At 39.3% G+C, this 18,586-nt stretch overlaps 1 protein-coding gene across 2 annotated transcripts in view; it reads right to left on the minus strand.

The window, feature by feature from the left end:
* Window positions 1–18,586, minus strand: part of gpc5b (glypican 5b) — a 54,428-nt gene that overhangs the window by 21,647 nt on the left and 14,195 nt on the right. For both annotated transcript variants that reach the window (XM_040031507.1, XM_040031506.1), the window contains exons 4-8: window positions 17,219–17,401; window positions 15,633–15,796; window positions 15,002–15,061; window positions 14,376–14,498; window positions 3,871–3,991 (exon numbers count right to left, since the gene is read on the minus strand). In XM_040031507.1, coding sequence (XP_039887441.1) covers window positions 3,871–3,991; window positions 14,376–14,498; window positions 15,002–15,061; window positions 15,633–15,796; window positions 17,219–17,401 — 651 coding nt within the window. The remainder of the gene's footprint in view (window positions 1–3,870; window positions 3,992–14,375; window positions 14,499–15,001; window positions 15,062–15,632; window positions 15,797–17,218; window positions 17,402–18,586) is intronic.

Raw genomic sequence — 18,586 nt, forward strand, 5'->3', positions numbered from 1 at the left:
ATCCAGTGAGCAGCAGTTCTCTGGGAGAAAATGTCTCGTTGATGCCAGAGGTCAGAGGAGAATGGGCAGACTCCTTTGAACTGAAGGCAACAGTAAAGCAAATGACCACTCATTACAACCAAGGTATGCAGAAGAGCAGCTCTCAGTGCACAACATGTCAAACCTTGAAACAGAACAGCAGCAGCAGACACTCCTGTCAGCTAAATACAGGAAAGTGAAACTACGATTTACAAGACTGTTGCGTTGAGACACAAAGTCTAGTCTCCACAATAAAATTGGTATAATTTAAAGCTCTTACTGGGTGTAAATGATCCTATCACATGCTGACAAATGATCAGTTTACAAGAGAAGAACTCCTTCCTTGCCCATCTTCAGCTGCCATGTAATCAAAAGATGAGAGCCCTTCCCCTTTTTAACACAAAGGGTTGATTCATGTCATCTTGACTGGCTGTGCATGTACCTACAAGTTTTAATTGTGAGTATAAACACGTGGTTGCGTTAATAAAATCCCATTAGACAGCAAAGCTTGTGTGAAAAACAAGCTACTGCACCAAAGGTCTGCTTAGCACACAATACAAATTGGGACAGTGACAGATAAGAAGACACCAAGGAAAACGCATAAAGAAAGACAGACCTTCAAAACCCGGTCGGAGAAATGATTAAAATTCCAGGGACGCTTCTGTGTCCTGTCTCATATTTTCCCTCTGCTCTCATCCTTGTGGTCAGAGCGTGTAAATGGCACACATGACAGGCATGAATAATAATTAATAAATGGTATGCATTAACGGCTGTGCCTCAGATGAATGGCTTCACCCACAGAGAAGCCACCGGAGCACCTAGTTTCAAAGAAACAAAGCCCAGGATGTGGGTTTGCAAAGGCGACTCTCAACAGGTTCAAATTACACTTAGTTTGTTTGTATGTGTGCAGAGGCTTGCATCCTGCAATTTATCAGAAAGATGGAAAGACCACACAGCACCTCAGAATGGAAAATATCAGACCTTTCCCTTCGGTTCATGTCGTGACCTGTATAGCATTACTACGATCGATCCAGAGGCCGCGTATCCAAACACATTGATCTGTTCGTCTGAATTACATCTGAAGATCGGCAAAAAGCTCGAATAGTCTTTAAATCACAGATGACCAAGAGTATACAAGTTAGACTGAATTAATGAGCGTAAGAAGGAACTCGCATCCATAAATGAATACATGGTGCATGTGTAGTGCATGTTTGTGTAGGTGTGTGTGTGGGGGGGAGTACGGGGCGGTGCTGACTTGGCATTTTCTCCATGTAAATGCAGCATGATTAATGGAGTCACCAGTGAAATTAGACAAAGCACAGAACAGCAAAAAAAAAAAAAAGGAAGGAAAAGAAAACTAGGCCTTAGCATGTCCCATCCGATTAATTTTCCTTTACCCTCACCAACATTACATAAACCAGAGGTTAACAGGCTTTCTTTAAAAGGAGTGGCTGTTGCTAGGAAGACATAACTTCTGTTTTTATGACAGTTCTAGGGGGTACTGTTTAGTTTCTGTAATATATTTTATAAATGTGTGTTGCCGACAGGATAGTTCTTTTCAATAGCCTCCACACCCATCTAAAAACACAAACAAACTTCATAATCTCTGTGGTCCACATGTGCTGTCTGTAAACACCTACAAGAAGAAGTAACTGTGTAACTGTGTAAAACTGGGGCCATATTTAACTTGAGCAGCCACCACTGGATAACCAGCTTCCTTTAAAAATGATTAAAAACAAATCAGTGGGCCACACTGCTGGGCGGGGTGACATGTCCAGTCATTACTGTTTACCAGTGATGTGTGGATTGTAGAGGGGAGGACACTACAGGGAAGTGCAGACTGAATACTAAACAAAATGTGAGCCTTTATTGTGACTGATCAAAGAAAAATACAAATAGTCCAATAGAAATTGTAATCCAAAGAACATGAAGTCCAATCAGGTCTAAAGAGCATGAATGTGCACAGGTGAGCACAGAAGGCTAATTTAGGGTTAGAGAGCGGAGAGGAAATGAGACACGGGTACAGATTATCAACACAGGCAAAGCAGGAAGTAAAGCGAACTATTCATGAAGGAAAACCAACACTCAAAGGAAAATAGGAAATGAGTGAGAGACCTAATACTAACACTTAGCACGATGTCAAGCTAGTGAACAAAGGGTGATGATGACATCAACAGAGAAATGAGAGAGAAGGAGGAACAAACAGGGTGGCAGCAGGGGAACTAACAGCTGGCATTAAGAAAACTCAAGAGTTAAACCCAAGCGCAGGATTGCAAAACTCAGATTCAACTAGACTAAACAATAAAGTTGAACAAACACCATAAAAGTTCTTGACTAAGAATTTAAAACAACGCGACGCCTGTGAGGACGGATACTGTTTATTTTGAGTCCAAATTGTTGCTGCTGGACAAAACTCACCACTAAAAATAGATTTACCAATTTAAAAGAAATCAGCTGTTTCCACCTGTCTGAGTAACATTTACTAAGTTTACAAAAACCCTAAACTTACAGTTTCGTTATATTACATAGCCCTGTTTTTATTTTACTTTATTAAAGTGCGTGTGTATCCTTTTTTAGATTTACTCGAGATCTAAAGAACAAAAGATTAGGTTGTTACAGTTCTTGCTTCTACTTCTTTCTTCCTGTTAAAAGCGAGTTTTTCCTTCCCACTGTACCAAGATCTTGCTCATAAAGGGTTTTCTGATTGTTTGTTTTTTCCTCTACTATTGTAGGGTTTTTAACTTACATTATAAAGCACAGTGAGGTGACTATTTGGCGCAATATGAATAAAACTGATTTGAATTGATGAGTGAATGACCAGCAAACCAAATTATGTTGCCAGTATGAGTTGTATGATGTATCAGGCTGTCTCCCTCAATCCAGAAGGGTCCAAAGCCACATCGTCCACACAGATAATAATGAATCATGATAATGAATACATTTCATATATCATTCTACGGAATCGTATGATTTTATGAATCATTCACACAAATCATATCTCCATATTACCATACTGAGTACAGCCTTGAAAGTCCTGCATAAATTCCAGTTTAATTGTTGAATTAATTAATTTATTATTGAGTGTTATTATCTACCTGTGTTTCAAGTGCTGACATTTAACTTTATTGGATTAAGCAGCACTTCACACAGAAGGTGGTAGCTCATAATTGAAGGCCAGATGAACTTAAGGGCACCCCTCCACCCCCGCAACACACACACAAACACAGACACACACATAAAAAAAAAACTGGAGCCATCATCATCATCACTCCCGCAGAATGGCAACCATAGGGTGTCACTGCCAAGGTTAGCGCAGGGTATATTAATGTTCAGTAGATGTGAAATCATCCAAGAAAACAAGAAAACCACTCATAAGCAAATACTTTCATACTTCAAAAAATCCTTTTGAAGTATGAAAGTTTGTTTCATCATAGTGTCCTTAAAAGATGAAGGAAAGCCCCCAAATCTAAGGTTTCTTCTTCTCTCGATTGCATATTTCAGAGTGAATATTGATTGCAGCATTAGAAGAAAGGCCACCAACTCATAATATATCAACATTGGGACTATAGCTTATTCTATAATTACAAGACGGTTTGGACAACAGTTTTGTTTTTATTATTAATCCTTTATTTATCCAGGTAAAAAATCTCATTGAGATTAAAAATCTCATTTCCAAGAGAGACCTGGCATCATGGCAACAAAAGTCACATACCACATAGGTATATAACAGTTGTTGTTAGGGTGGGAAAAATCTCAGTATCATCCATCTTAACATAAGAATTTGGGTAACACTTTATAAGACAGCCTTTGTTGGGAGTAACAAACTGGGAGAACACTGGGTCGAGCATTTACCTGTGTTAGCTGTTCCAGCCTCTGTTTTGCGCCCTTCAGGACAGGATCCGTATTGCGCACAGTCAGCTCGGGATTCTCCCTCTGGGCTTTTAAAGTGTTGCCAACCACACGACCTGCATAACTACAGAAAGGCAGAACATGAGAAAGATATGCAGTACTTCCTGTCCCAGTTTGTCTCTGTGTGAGTGTTGTTCTCCTGTCCCAGTTCTCTCCATTCACTATACTCGTGTGTTTAGTCAGAGTGCACTGGATTCATAGACACACATACACACGGTCATATTTCCATTACTTCAGAGGATATTACATTTACTCACGCTGGTTTAGTGGAGTCTTATCCTGACCCCTCCATAATCACTACTTGCCCATAATCCAGATCTAACCCTAGCCTTAACATTAAACCAAGTTTTGAGCTTATATGTTAATAATCTGTCTTTTGCACCTCTGCGAAGAAGTATTACAAGTACACAGACACATACATACCCTTTGCAAAAAGAAAAGTCACCACTAACTTGTGATATGAGCTCATCTTTATGCAGATTAATCTTATTTCTTTACTTTTTTTCCCAGGGATATTTCATTGAAAACAGATGGACTGCTTACAGTAATTGCTATTAGTGGTTTTCAGCAAGGTTGTAAAATGATTCATCTTTAGAAATCACATTTTCCCACACACAGGAAACTGAAATTCAATTTACAAAGATGTTTTTTGTATAATTTAATATACTTTTAAGATATTTTAGTTCTTTGATAATTGTGTGTATATATGCATCATACATTTACATATCAACATATTACAGAGGTACCCACTATAGAAGCGCTGAATTAAGACACAAGAATCAAGTGTTAAAATCATTTGAAAGGATATTACTTTACTTTAGAGCTGAGTAACTCTGCATGTTTTTAAATGATGCAATCAAAGTAAATTTAGTATTACAATTTATTCCATGCAACGAGTGCCATCTTTGATCATCTTGCATACTGATAGCTTTTTTCAATAACAGGCTGTAAGCAAGGATCACATCATTTTGTCTGGTGGGTGGATCAAAACGAAGATGAAGTGGGAGAAGAGCAAAAAAGAAGAAACAAAAGTTCATGAGTCACATTTTTCCATGTTCCAAACCAGCTTGCTAGCTAATACAATCAACCACCAACTCAGTAACCACCGAGTCCACACCCTCAAAAGCACAAACACACTCTGGCTATGGCAACGAGGGAACAGGATTGTGGGAACCAAGGAGCAGAGACATGGTGGATGAATCTGAATTGATTTGAGTGATGCCAAGAGATGGTGCGGTGGTGAAGACCTCTTCTTCTGGAGCCATGCTTACTCTGCTGGTCTGGGATAAAATCCCATGTGAAACTTAACACAGTGTGGCCTTTAATTAAGTTTCTCAGATTGTTGTTGTGTTCTCACACAGATCAAGTTTTGATGCTCGTAAGCGTTCATGTCCTGAGGCCTTACTAAGTAAGTTCTAAATCTGTGCCTGGATTCATTACACCTGACTTGAACTAGCTACAGTAACTGATGTCACAAAAATGCTTATCAACTGTCCCTGTGAGAGAAGATGTTCCAAACCATCTTCATGCAAGTTCACATTAAATAGGCAGCCAAACACATATCACATCAAAAGATCAAACTGCATGCTTTGCTAATAAAGCATGAGACTACAGATCCCCACGGGAAAATCAGGTCAACGGAGAGGCAAACTTCCTGTGAAGTAGGGGAAAAGAATACAGCATCAATAGAAACCGAAGCCAAGAGAATTAATTAAATATTATACTGCTGATGTTTTCATTAGCTTTAAACTGGTATGGTTAAAAAATATTATTACAGGTTTTGCTTTTATGTTTCATAGGATGCATTATAAAAGTGTCAGGGGAAAAACAGCACCGTAAAAGCAAGCAGAGTTGCTACAGGAAAAGAAAAATGTGCAGCATTTAGTAAACATACTAGAGGGACTTTTTTTTTTCATGTGCGGCTCTTGTTAACTGCTTCATGGCTCTGCACTTGTAAACTTTCTATATTATTGAGTCTTTCATCTCTCATGCTTATGTGTTGTTAAAGACATGTGTTGCACTAAAATAATCGCTGATGAAAATATTGCAACAGAATCTTAGCTGACTGGCCTTAAGCTGTTTGTGCATGACTACTGCTGCAATGAAGGTACAGCATGTAAAATGTCACCACTAGATGTCAGTAGATTGCAGTTCTGTTTTCTGTCAGTCTGCTGTTTACCTCAGCTGTCAATATGTGCCCATGTCTATTTACTCTGGAGGTAGCTGTAAAACTTTGCATAAAGAGTCAGATATGAGTTACTAATTTGAGCTGCTGAGGATATCCTGAACTTTTAAGTCAGTTATCAGTGTTGTTTTTGCCACTGTTAGCTGCTAGCAGGTGTTAGGGAAACTTTCTGTGAATTGCATCTAATGTTATTCAAACACTTAGTGAATAAAGTCTGATAAAATGCAAGACAATCAAACTGTTTATCAGATGAAACAAACACTCGAGTCTAACATTAGCTAGCATAGTGTTAGCTAACCAGTCATTGCTTTCATTTAGCCGGCTTGTTGTTAGCCGTCTGGAAGCGGAGGGTCGCATATCTAATCTGCAAAAATACTGGGAATAAATGAGCATGTTTATGCAAACTTCATATTTTAGAGCTCTGACCTCAGTTCAGGAGTTGAGGCTTGAGGTGAGAAGGAAGAGGATGAGATTATATTCAAATGCCAGTCATGTTGTTGCTTTCTTCTGTGTTTTCATTTCTTTAGTGAAAAGGGACCCATAATCAGATGGCAAAATATAGCTATGATGCTTCATATCTCCAGTCTGAAAGTGCAGGCACAAATTAAAATTTGCCTCCACGACTTACAAACACCCCTTCTCTTCTGCTATGTACGCTGCTCTCTAGCCACATAAATAAAATGCTATTAGGCACAACGATGTTGTCAATCTTGACCACTGTGTTTAAGATACAAAGGAAACATGGCAGCTTCTGCAAATTGGTGCCTACTCCTGTGTAATTTGAGAATGTATCTGTTTCTTGGAACAAATAATTAATTAATTATAATAAATGAGTGCAATATTATTTTTGTCTACAAAATAAACTCAAACTCAACTGACTGTACCTTTAACGAAAAATGTTCCCAAATCCGATGATCTCTGCAGGATAAAACAAAATGGTCAAGCTTTATAAATGAAGACAGTTTGGGTTATACTTAAATTAGGTGGCTCATCCATTAATCTCATCACATGATACGGACCATATCTTTTTCTGTATTGCTACATAAACAAAAGAAACATTTCAAACACCGTCACCATGGGAACTGGGAACATTGATTGCCAATGAACAACAAGAGATCATAAGATGCATGCTGCCTAATCCTCTGTACATTCAAAGCATTAGATTCTGTAGTTTTTTAGCTGCATGACTGGTATGAGAGTGTGTTGCTAACACAAGCAGGATATGAGAGCACATGTACTGTGCCCACAACAGAATGAAGTAATAAAAACAAGATAATGGACTACATGTAATATGAACAGGATATTGACGTACATCTACATGAAGATGTGTAATAAAAGGCAACAAAATCAAAGGCAGCAAAAAACAGCATGAAAGAGCAAGAAGCGAAGGGCAATAATGAAAAAGGGTGATGAACAAGAAAGCAAAACAAGAAATAAAAGCTCAATTAAAAACCACAGACCTTCCCCTAAGGGGAAAATCCCAAGATTCCACAGACTCCAGCAAAGAGTTTAGGGATTAGTGTCCACAGCGCACATCCAGTGAATTTGTTAGTGTCAACACCTCACACATACTGCTGGCATATTTCATGTTTCCTTTTATCTTGATCTAGCTGGGAACATACCTGACATCATTTGAAACAATGCAGCCAAGACTGGCAGACAGCTGATTTGACCTTTATATATACAAGGCTGACTGAATCTATACTTTCTTTTACCGCCACGAAAAACAAGTAAATTAATATAAATAGAACAAGCACAAAAGGACTAAGCAGGCGTGGATATGAACATTATTAGGTATCAGTGCACGAGTACACTAACTATAAGACATAGGGATAAAAAGATTTACATGTCTGTAAATTGTATCCAGATAATGAACAACAGTACTTTTCCTCCAAGTCACAGAAGAAGTGTTTCTTTGTAGACAGACATACTTTTGTTGCAGACGAGTGTTTCTATTGGATATTTAAATGTAAATTTCTCAGAGAGTCAGATATTAGAGGTTTTACATTCTGTGACCTTCTCCATATTAATATGCAAATAAATGTAATATATCTCTATGTGGACACTGAGACCGTGATGGATTTTGCCGTGTTTATATGCATAGCTTTTAGTAAAATTACTACAGCCTGCAAAAAGCCAAACACACAAAAATATGCTCTCACTGGCCACTTTATTAGGTACACCTGTTCAACTGCTAGTTAACACAAACGTTCAGTGTATTTAGACATATAAACATGGTTAATACGACTTACTGAAGTTCAAACTAAGCAAATAAATGGGGAAGAGGAGGGATTTGGATATGGCGTGATTGTTGGTTGCAGACAGGCTGATTTGAGCTACTGGAATTTTCCCACATAACCATCTCAGGGGTTTACAGAGCATGGTCGGAAGATGAAAAGATATACAATGAGCCGCAGTTTCTTGATAAGAAACAAAACAAATTTGATACTGCTTTGAGCTAACAGGAAGGCAACAGCAGCTCAAATAACCCATCATGACAATCAAGCTATGCAAAAGAGCATCTCTCAACGCACTGGGGTTTAAACCTTGAAGCTTCAGTATGAGTTGATGAGTCAGTGAAGCTCGCTTCTGTCTGATGATTGTGATACTGGGGTCAGCTATTGAGGATATCCTGAAATCCTCTGGCCCTAAACACTGCTGTGTTTGCCGTTGTTAGCTGGTGTTAGCCACGTTGAAGTCGATCTAACATTATATGGACTGTGACGATACAATGTGAGAATGTAGTGAAACTGTTTGAGGTCTGACTGTAGTTCAGGAGATGAGGCTTGGGGTGAAGAAACAGAAGATGAGGCGGAAATGAGGGAGGAGAAGGAGGAGAAACACATAATGAGAAAAGCTGAATGTCCACTAGGCCACTGTTTTCATGGTGGCGAGGGAACATGGCCGCCTCCGCAAACCAGTGCCCACTCCAGTGTATTTCTACACTTGTTGGAAGTTTGTTGGAAGATATAATTACGCACAAATCAATATATCTTTATTAATACAATAATTTCCTATTAAATAACAATAAAAATGACCTATTCTACCTTTAAAAACTCATTTTTGTTGACAGTACTGCATCTCTCCCTGTTTTTCTGAGGAGATTACACATGCAACTGTGCAAAGGTTGCTGAAATCGCAGCAAAGATTTACCATCTGGCAATCATACACATCCTTTTCAACTGGAGATAAAAGTGTCCACAGCATCTGCACATCTGAAACATTTTCTCATGTCTAATACCAGCTGTCCTGCTGAATGTATTGGAAGCTGTCATTGCTATTGGCCCAGATTACAGATGTCCCGGCTGTGCTGCTTATTCGGCGCCTGATGATAGTATTGCAGGAACTGTGGCGTGTAGACAACACATAGAGGTGTGACTGTGAGTGACACTTAATGAGATCTGGAGAACGACACACATAAATCACCAGCAGCACGATGACAACGCTCCTCTGCCGCTGCCCTTAGTTACTGCGAGGTTGCTAACAGTGACATGCATAGCGCTCATTTCTTAAGGTGCCTCCCTGCAGCGTTAAAGGATCGCACACACACACAAAATTATAACACCTGAAATGGTGATCTGATCTGAGGGAGGAGTGCAATTATAGGCGTCGCAACCTCAGTTGTAAATCTAGCTGCATTCCTGTGGAGACATTTAATTAGCCCATTCAACCCCACTCCACACACACACACACTTATAACATGCATACATAGGCTAGACAAAGTAACACACTGTACCCACACCTGAGGGATAAACCTGTATTTCTTGTGCCAGATGAAAGTACGGTGTGGTTTAGACTGGTCCTGGGAAAAAAATAAGTTCTCTACTTTCTACCTCAGGGTTCAGGACATTTCTGTCTTGGACTGTTACATGTCTTCATAAAACATTAAGGGGTGATGTAAATTAGAGGTGGACATTTGAACACACACACACAAACACAGGACGCATAAATAGACCGGGTGTGGTAGGTTTTTAGTGAAAAGGACAGAGTTAATGCGCGGTCGCTAAAGATGCTGATCTGTTGCTTCCCTCTTCTGGAGGCAATCAGCCATTACAGATCTAACTGCAATCAGAAGGTCCACATTCATCACACATGTGCCCACAGTGATGTTTCTACTCATTCTAGATAATTAGGCCTGAGTGAAAGAAATACATTTGCTTGTACTGCACACGTGCAAACATTTCACTGCAAACTTTTAATGTGGAGTATGCTATTAGCTGTGGGTTGCCTTTCACTTAAAGTGACAATGACCAACACAAAACAACACAAAATGAGTTTTTTTCGACCTGTGCCAATTAAAACAATCGCCATGAAATGCATTCAGTAAGTGGACCCTAAATGACAGTGATTCCGCCCTGTCCTGAGTTGAATCTGGCAAAACTTGTGAAAATACTTGTGAGACTTGATTATGAATGTGGAACGCCATAAATGCTTTTGAAATATGAAAATAAAAGTTAAAAAATTCGGTTTAGATCACTATTCTGAATACAGCTCTTTTTGAATGCACAAGTTATTCAACTCTAGTTGTTCTAGAGTCTCACTTGTGAGCGGCGCACCTTTGGGGGAGTGTGTGTAAGTGGATATGGTAGGATGGCCCAGAGCCACTGGAGGATAATGTGCTGCCAGCTGGGTCCTGTCACCTGTATGCTTAGTTTATAAAGAATTTGGCGTCGGGCCTTCTCTGATGGTACTGTTTTCTCACTTGTATCCGACTTTCAGACTATTTGTAAACTGACGCTCTCTCATTTATTCTCAGCGCATCAGCATCAGACCCCACGCCCCACATCTGATAAACCTGGCTGTGCCTTCTGACCAGATTAGGAGACAGCTGGAGAAGCTACATGACTTCCACTGCTGAAACAAAAAAAATCCCAAAAATCAGCTAAATAAAGTTGTTTTTCTTCTTCTTCTTCTTTAGTAGTTATTTAAGATGCACTTAGGAACAGATATTTTAACTGCAATATTTAAATAAGTTGGATTTGGATACCGGAAAACAGACGACACCTACTCTTGTGCTCCAGTCTAGTCTCCCTACAATGTAGGTGTAACCATCTTCATTGTCATGCCAACTTGTAACCATGAAAAAAAAGGGGGCCTATAATCTGCCCTCTGCTCCTCCATCATCCACTCTCAGACTTTCTCATCATTTATCTTTTTCACACATGCACAAACACACACTTTCACCAACACCAGACATTTGTAAGTGAAGTGGGTCAGAGGGCGGAGGAGATGAATGGAGGTCTGAATAGCAGGATGGAGAGATGAATGGATGGCTGAATTAATGGGAGAATGGGTGGATGGATAGATGGATGAATGAGAGAAGAAGATGTAAAGAGGTCAGAGAAGCACAGACTGGCTGCGCTCCAGCACAGGCCAAGGGCAACATCTCTTCTAAACCTGTTATGAGAGTGAGTAAAACTTCAGGCTGGACCGATCATTTAACTGATGATGGTGGCGGATTTTTTTAATATTTAATTCAAGACCTTTTACACAAAATTGGAGGGAATGCAGGGATATCTAGTTTGGAATGGACCGGTAAAGAATGTAGATGTGGGAAATGTCCCAACAGGTTAAAATGTTAAAGAAAGGACAGAGTAAGGACAGGTATTTTACTCGATATGTTCATTCAGCATCTGAAATCATGGGCATTATAATAAATAAGATCAATAAGATCCCCAGCATAAAACTTAAGCGACACCAGTGATTGACTACAATGAGAGCAGACTTGCTTTTGCATGGTTTTTCTTTGTCTGGTACATCAGGCCACCAATAGCTTGCTAATTTGTGGATTTCTCAACATGTAACAATGTAATTTTTAGCGTTATTATCCTTTTAAAGTGTTTCCTGCTCCAGTTTTCTTTAAATATCCAGTGAAAAAGAAAAAGCAAAGCCGATAAATATGAGGATCACTGACTTCAGCAGCATCAACGGTGAAGAAAGAAAGAGCGTAGCGTGTGTAGGATGTCCTTCAAGGCGACACGGCCTGTTTCGTATGGTTGGTAGACCTTTAATAAATAAACCTTCTCTATCACAGGAACAGATTCCCTGCTGAGAACGGGCTCACATCTAAGTGAGTGTGCTCCGGAGGAGAGTGTGTATTGCTGGGTGCATGTTGGTATGTTTGCTGCTCGGTATGTGTGGAAGAATGTGCGTCTCGGAGCACATTTGTCTAAGCGTGTGTGTGCTTGGTACATGTGTGCGTGTGTGGGTCCATTTGTCTTGTTACTAGTTTAAGCTGCCAAAGTAATCACCATGAGAAAGACTCTGGAAACGAACTCTCTAACCTTCACAACCCCTGCCCTGGCAACTATAAGAGCCACACAGACACACACACACACACACACACACACACATTTTAAATAGATATTATGCTCTGAATGTGGATGTTTGTTTTTTTTTTAACATGACCAAAGTTGCAAATAAAAATATCTATGCTCTCTATGGCATTATAGTGACATGACAGGCTTAATATGGTCATCTCAGGCATGCTATTGTGGTTGTACTTGTACAACTTGTCTACTGTACCTACTGCTTAAACCTTCTGTTTGTCAGTGACAACGAATCAGAAGAATTCTGTCTTAAAAGGAGCTTTTTAGGGAAAGGAGCTAAAACATCTTGTTTCGGACAGTGGATGAAATGAGACACAGCATCAAGTTCCAGTGTAAGATAAATAGAATGTAATTATTAATAACTAATAGAGTTAAAGAATTAAAAAAAAAAAACAAAGCGTGGAGCTAGAAAGAAGCATAAAAGGGTCGGTTTTAGGTAGCAAAAACAATGACAGAATTCAGCTCATTGCATGTGAAATACAACAGGATAGGATAACATACTGGGCTGGAATTTACACTGAATGGTGGGTAAATGCTAGAATAAACTGAAACCAACTACAGTATTTCTGTCTCCTCAGTATTCATGCAACATGGGTTGCTGTAGCTTCTGAACCATAGCAACAGTACAGACAGCAGGAGCAATACTTCAGCTGCTGGAGGGAGAAATGAACAAGAAATTGGCCTTGAATTGTCCATGCTTGACAAAGTACAGCAAAGCCTGAAAGTTATACTTCACTCAGGCTCAAGCGATGCAAACATCTAGAAACATAAATTTGTCCCATTAACAGAATCTACTCTTGTTTTTTCATCTCATCTCTGACCTTACATTCAGTACATTTCTGTATCAGTTAATTCATGTTTTGTGTAGTTGATATATATATAAGTATGCACACTAGATCTTAACTGAATATAGAACTATGAGTAGAGCCAGTTATAGGATAAAATCCAATATTTAAATATATTAGTCAACATTTTTTTTCTTTCAGAAGCAACAGTTTTCTCTAATATTTGTTATGTCCAGCTATTTATTTACTCATTTATACTCTTCCAGACTCTGCACAGATCAATTTGTTTTTGTGCCGTTCAAATGTGTACTGCCAAGAGGAAAGTTACAGATTCAATTTTAACAGATACAACATCAACACTCATAACCAGGTCTCTCTTGGAAATGAGATTTTTAATCTCAATGAGATTTTTTACCTGGATAAATAAAGGATTAATAAAAAAAAATAACATGGCTGAAGGGTGTTTCTGCCATCTCTTCTTAGATTTTTATTTTCATTATAAATGCTGATGCCAGCCAACAATAACAGCCGGCCAATAAATCAGGCTCTAGCTATGGAGGTAGCTGTCACTGGGTTTATCCAACACTGATAAAGTAAAAATGGTGAATAAATGGTGAAATTCAAAAGGAGAGACACAAATGCATTACACTGCTAACACAACATCAGCTCTTTGCAAGCATCCACATACAGCATGCTAACGCAAAGCTAGCAAAGAACCCAGTGATGTTAAAAGTGAGTATCTGCAGACCCCAGTTCAGTGGCCCGAGCCTGAACTTCAACAGGTAACATAAGCAGTTATGGGCAGAGTTGCAGCGTTGTAGCCTTCATTTCTACCTTTTTGTGTTTCTAGAGTAGAATCATTTTGGCGATTGCTTTTGAGTCTGTTTGGTCTGGTTTTCAACTTAGCTTTGTGCGCAGGTACGTATGTAAACACAAAGAGAAAGATCTTATGTGTCCTCATGAGGATAGGGATTTGTGTTACTGTGTGGAACTGTAGCCTAAGGATTATATTGTTAACTGGTAATGTATCTCAGGTCATTTTACAGGGTAACCTGAAAGCAAGTAGACAAATTCTACCTGCTTTTTGGTACATCATAGTTGTAAAAAAGCATCTGTCACAGAATAAAACATATTGCAATGCACACAGACCTCTCTACGACATCTTGGCCACTCCAGCACGTGTGCTGCTCCACTTCCATCTCACTTTCACAAAGCATCTCTGGCAACTCGGTGAAAAACCACTGGTACCGCTGGATAGAGCCCTCAAACTCTCTGAAAAAGAGTAGGAGTTGTGCACAGCTGAATGCTCGGGTTGTTGTTAATAAGAGTAGAGGCGGTGTACCATATGCCTTTATTTGTCTCAATTTAGACTGTCAAGTCCAATTCGCTGCAAAATCCCTTCTGATAGACCGAAGGCAACAAAAGGAAGTCACACAGACTCACTTTAGATAATGACTGTGTAATAAAAATCCGATATTTGGGTTCATTTACTACGTTTTCTTAGAGTTCCAAGTTTAGGAAAATACTATATCATTTATGTGGAACAATTACGTGAATTACATGATTTTACCATGTGAATGTAATGTAATAATACAGCCATAGAGAATCATTTCACATGAATTTCTTGGAATATGACTACTTTTAATGGCAACAGACACAACTAAGGCTAGATAAAAAACACACTGAAAACTTAGGATAACACAATGGAGACGAATGGTTGTCCTCTGACTTCTTGATTTTAGGGTGATTTAATAGTTCATAAATACAACAATTACCTTGATATTTTTTTCAGGTTTCCACTCTTCTCCCCTCTGCTACCTTTAAGAGGGAATGACCTTGTGACAAACACAAAGAAATGAACAATTTTTTTCACTTGATTTCCATCAGCAACATAATAATCAAAAGATGTTCTGGGACATCCTCGCCTTTTTACACACATATGTGGAAAGCACAAGGCATATGTGACATATAGAAGCCTGAGTTTGAGAGAGGAATGGTAACGCATTCAAAAGAATGCAGGCAACAGTGACAACAGTCAGAACATTTATGAAGTAAGACACAATGTGAAAAGAAGGCGTTGGACTTAAAGTTAGTTACAAAGTGGCTTGGAGGTATCCAGTAAAATATGCAGCCAGAAGCAGCTTAAATAACATGTCATATATGAAATTTGTCAACCTAACGCCTCATGTGTGTAGGATAATAGCTGAGCCATCAGCTGGTAAGAGCTGCTCTCAGCTGATTGAGGGCTGAGCTTTCTGTTCTGCTTATGCCCATACTTCCCCTGCAATACGTGAATGACAAATATAAAAAAAATAACACTACTCCATCCTCCTTTACAGGCCCCAAATATTTCCATCTTCTCTAACAATAAGCAACGCATATCAGCAGATCCAGTATGTTACTCACCTCCGGGATTGCAGCCGCAATCGCCGATGAACTGGTGGACCAACTGAAGGAGGCAAAGTCGCAGGCGACCTCTCCAAGTTTGCTGATGTTGTAGTGTGCACGGTAGTTGACTGTGGACCCATCATCACAGGACCAGCTGCCTGGCTGCCGCACACTTTCTCTACCTGAGGAAACACTGGATGATAACTTTGGGCTGCTTTTCAGAGGAATGCTGAATGATGTACATGGACTATTATGCACGTTTATCTAGACCACGTGTCATGTTTAAGATGTGTTCATTAGTATTGGTAAATGGATGCACTGAGAGACAATGCTAGTTTTTTCTTCCTTGCAGTAGATTAGAGATTAGACTACTTGTCAATATGCTCAGTCAAACTGGCATTACCAGTTGGAGAAGCTAACTTTGACTTATTTGACTAAGTGCTCAGCTAAGTCTTTATTGCACCAAGGATGTTGAAGCCTGTGACCACTGACTCATGTCATTAGGAGGCATGCCACATGCCCCGTACCTTTAATAGTTGGTAGTTTTTTGGTTATTATTGCAATAAATACACAAAAGATTAGCTCCATACCAATTATTCAGTTATAGAATGGGGATGGGCAATTAATTTTTCCTAAGGGGCTACATGAGGAAATGGGACCGTTTTTGGAAGCGCCGATATTAATTTCATTTCCTTATAGATTTAACGTTGTAAGCTTCCACGACTGTCCCATCTACTCATGTGGTCCCTGGGAAAATTCATTTCCCACACCTGCATTAGTGTTTAATTTTCTAACACTGGTTGTCAGGTTCTCTAAGAGAACGGAAATCAGTGTTGTCTTAACCTTAGCATTAAGTGTAGCCAATATTTCATTTAAACAACTGTCATGCGTCGCATGAATGAAGAACTTTGATCAAATATTTAATGAAGGGGCATTTTCTTATCAGCCACAATTAGCAGTGCAATTATGTCTGTGTATGTTTGTTTACCTCTCAGGAATCTACTCTACTAAGTCCACAATGTTCTCTCAAAGTTGGACGACTACTCTATTGCTTCCTCCAACAGTGTGTGCATGCATGCATGTGTTTGTGTGTCGTCTGTTTGTCTACAGATTAGCCACAGAAACTTTCTCATCACTCTGAACCAAGCTGCATTCTGGGTATCGGTTGTCCCGCCAACCACAGTCTTTGTCTGGCACTGGATCTGTATTCACACTCACATACATGCTCACGCACACACACAGACTGAAGGGAACCCCAGATTCTCTAAAGAGAATGAGGCTGTTTTTAGCCCATCTAGGTACAAGGCTTTTCTAAGAAGCTCCAACTGCCAGGCTGAAAGAAACCCATGGCCTTCCTTCCTCTGTGTCCAAAATTCAAATGACTTTATTATTGAGGCATATGTGTAACGATGCTTAGGGACCGGATGCTCAATCTCTTTTTTTTTTTTGAGTTTGAAGCACTTTAACATTACATATTTAAACTTTTTTTTCCCAGTTGATTTGCATCCACATGACTACATTTCATATTCTAAACAATTATAAGTGTAGCCAGTATAAAGCAAACCAAGCATCATCCCCAACATCAAATTATCTCTTTTGCTTACTGTGGCTGTGATACGTGGCCCATGCAGCTGCGCATGTAGTATGGCATCATTTACATGGTGTCTCACAGCTAAGAGAGCTAACTCCATGCTGTTGTGGTTGCTGCTGGTTGCTAAAGTAGCAGCTAGGCGTTGAAGCAATACCACCAGACTCCCCCAGGGGCCACCCAGCTCAGATACACCCACCTAGAAAAAAAAGAGAGGAGAAAAGACGAAGAGTGAGAAAATGTAGATCACATACAGTGCTTCCTCTGAATCAGAGAAGACTATCTATATTCTCTTTAAGTCTTTACTCAAGATGAATTTGAATTTATTGTTGGAATTCTGTCTTTGTTGTCTATGATTTCTGTCTGTCTAACATTTCACTGTGATTTTGTGCTTTTTAGATATAATTCAATTTAACTTAATAACTGAATTTCTCTTTAAATACATTGTTTCCTCCGCCTCTCTGTTTGCTCTGCGTGGGTTTTTCTTTCCTTCTCATTACTGAGGAGGATAAACATGTTCAGAGTTGTTGTTTTTTTTTAATCACACTTTCCTTGCATCCAAGAAACTCTCAAGTGGGACGAACAGTGCCATCTTCTAGTTTTGTGCTATAAAGAATTCCCCCTGGGCGCTGGTACAGCTGTCCAGCAAATTTCAAAGCAGACTAGTAAGAAGCACGGAAGAGACTGCCAATTCTCTTGGCAATGCTCTTGTTATCTGTCAGTCAAAATGTAATGTGGGAATGATCTGTTGGTGGTAAAATTCTCTGAATGATTCAGCAGAATGAGAGATGGCTGCATTAGTGCGAATTTGGTAACTGTCTCGCCCCTTGACAGCGGGATACAAATTCTCTGGTGCCTCCCACGCATCTAAAACACTGTCTTCTTCAAATCACACACTGAACCCAAAAGGGAGTCCAGTAGGTTTTGAGGTTCTGCAGAGATTACAAATGAGAAGATTTAGAAGAGCAAAACTGTCACTGCAACAATATATGTAAAATGTTTTCTTTCCAAAGCTGATCTAAACAGGACGAAACTCACTTTTCTTGCTGGGTTTATTCACTGAGTACAAAGAGCAATCGGGTGATTATCTAAGATTAGCATAAAAAGTGTAAGCTAGCCTGACTTTAACCAGTTAAAAAATATATGTACCAGAACTTCTGGAGCATAGACTGTACAGTGGGGAAAATCCCCCGTTGAATTTGTAAGCTCGCTCACTTTCTGCACCAAGTACAAAGTCATGTTTTGCTTGGAGATCAAACACTTATATCACTCCATAACGATTTAAATCGATAAATCGATATATAATTATTTTGGTTATTTTGGCTGATATTCTGTCTCTCTCCATTAAAATTCAACTACATTAAAAATTGAGGCTGTTAATGTT

This window comes from Simochromis diagramma, unplaced genomic scaffold (assembly GCF_900408965.1).
Source record: "Simochromis diagramma unplaced genomic scaffold, fSimDia1.1 OVJJ01000284.1, whole genome shotgun sequence".
Classification (NCBI taxonomy): Eukaryota; Metazoa; Chordata; class Actinopteri; order Cichliformes; family Cichlidae; genus Simochromis; species Simochromis diagramma.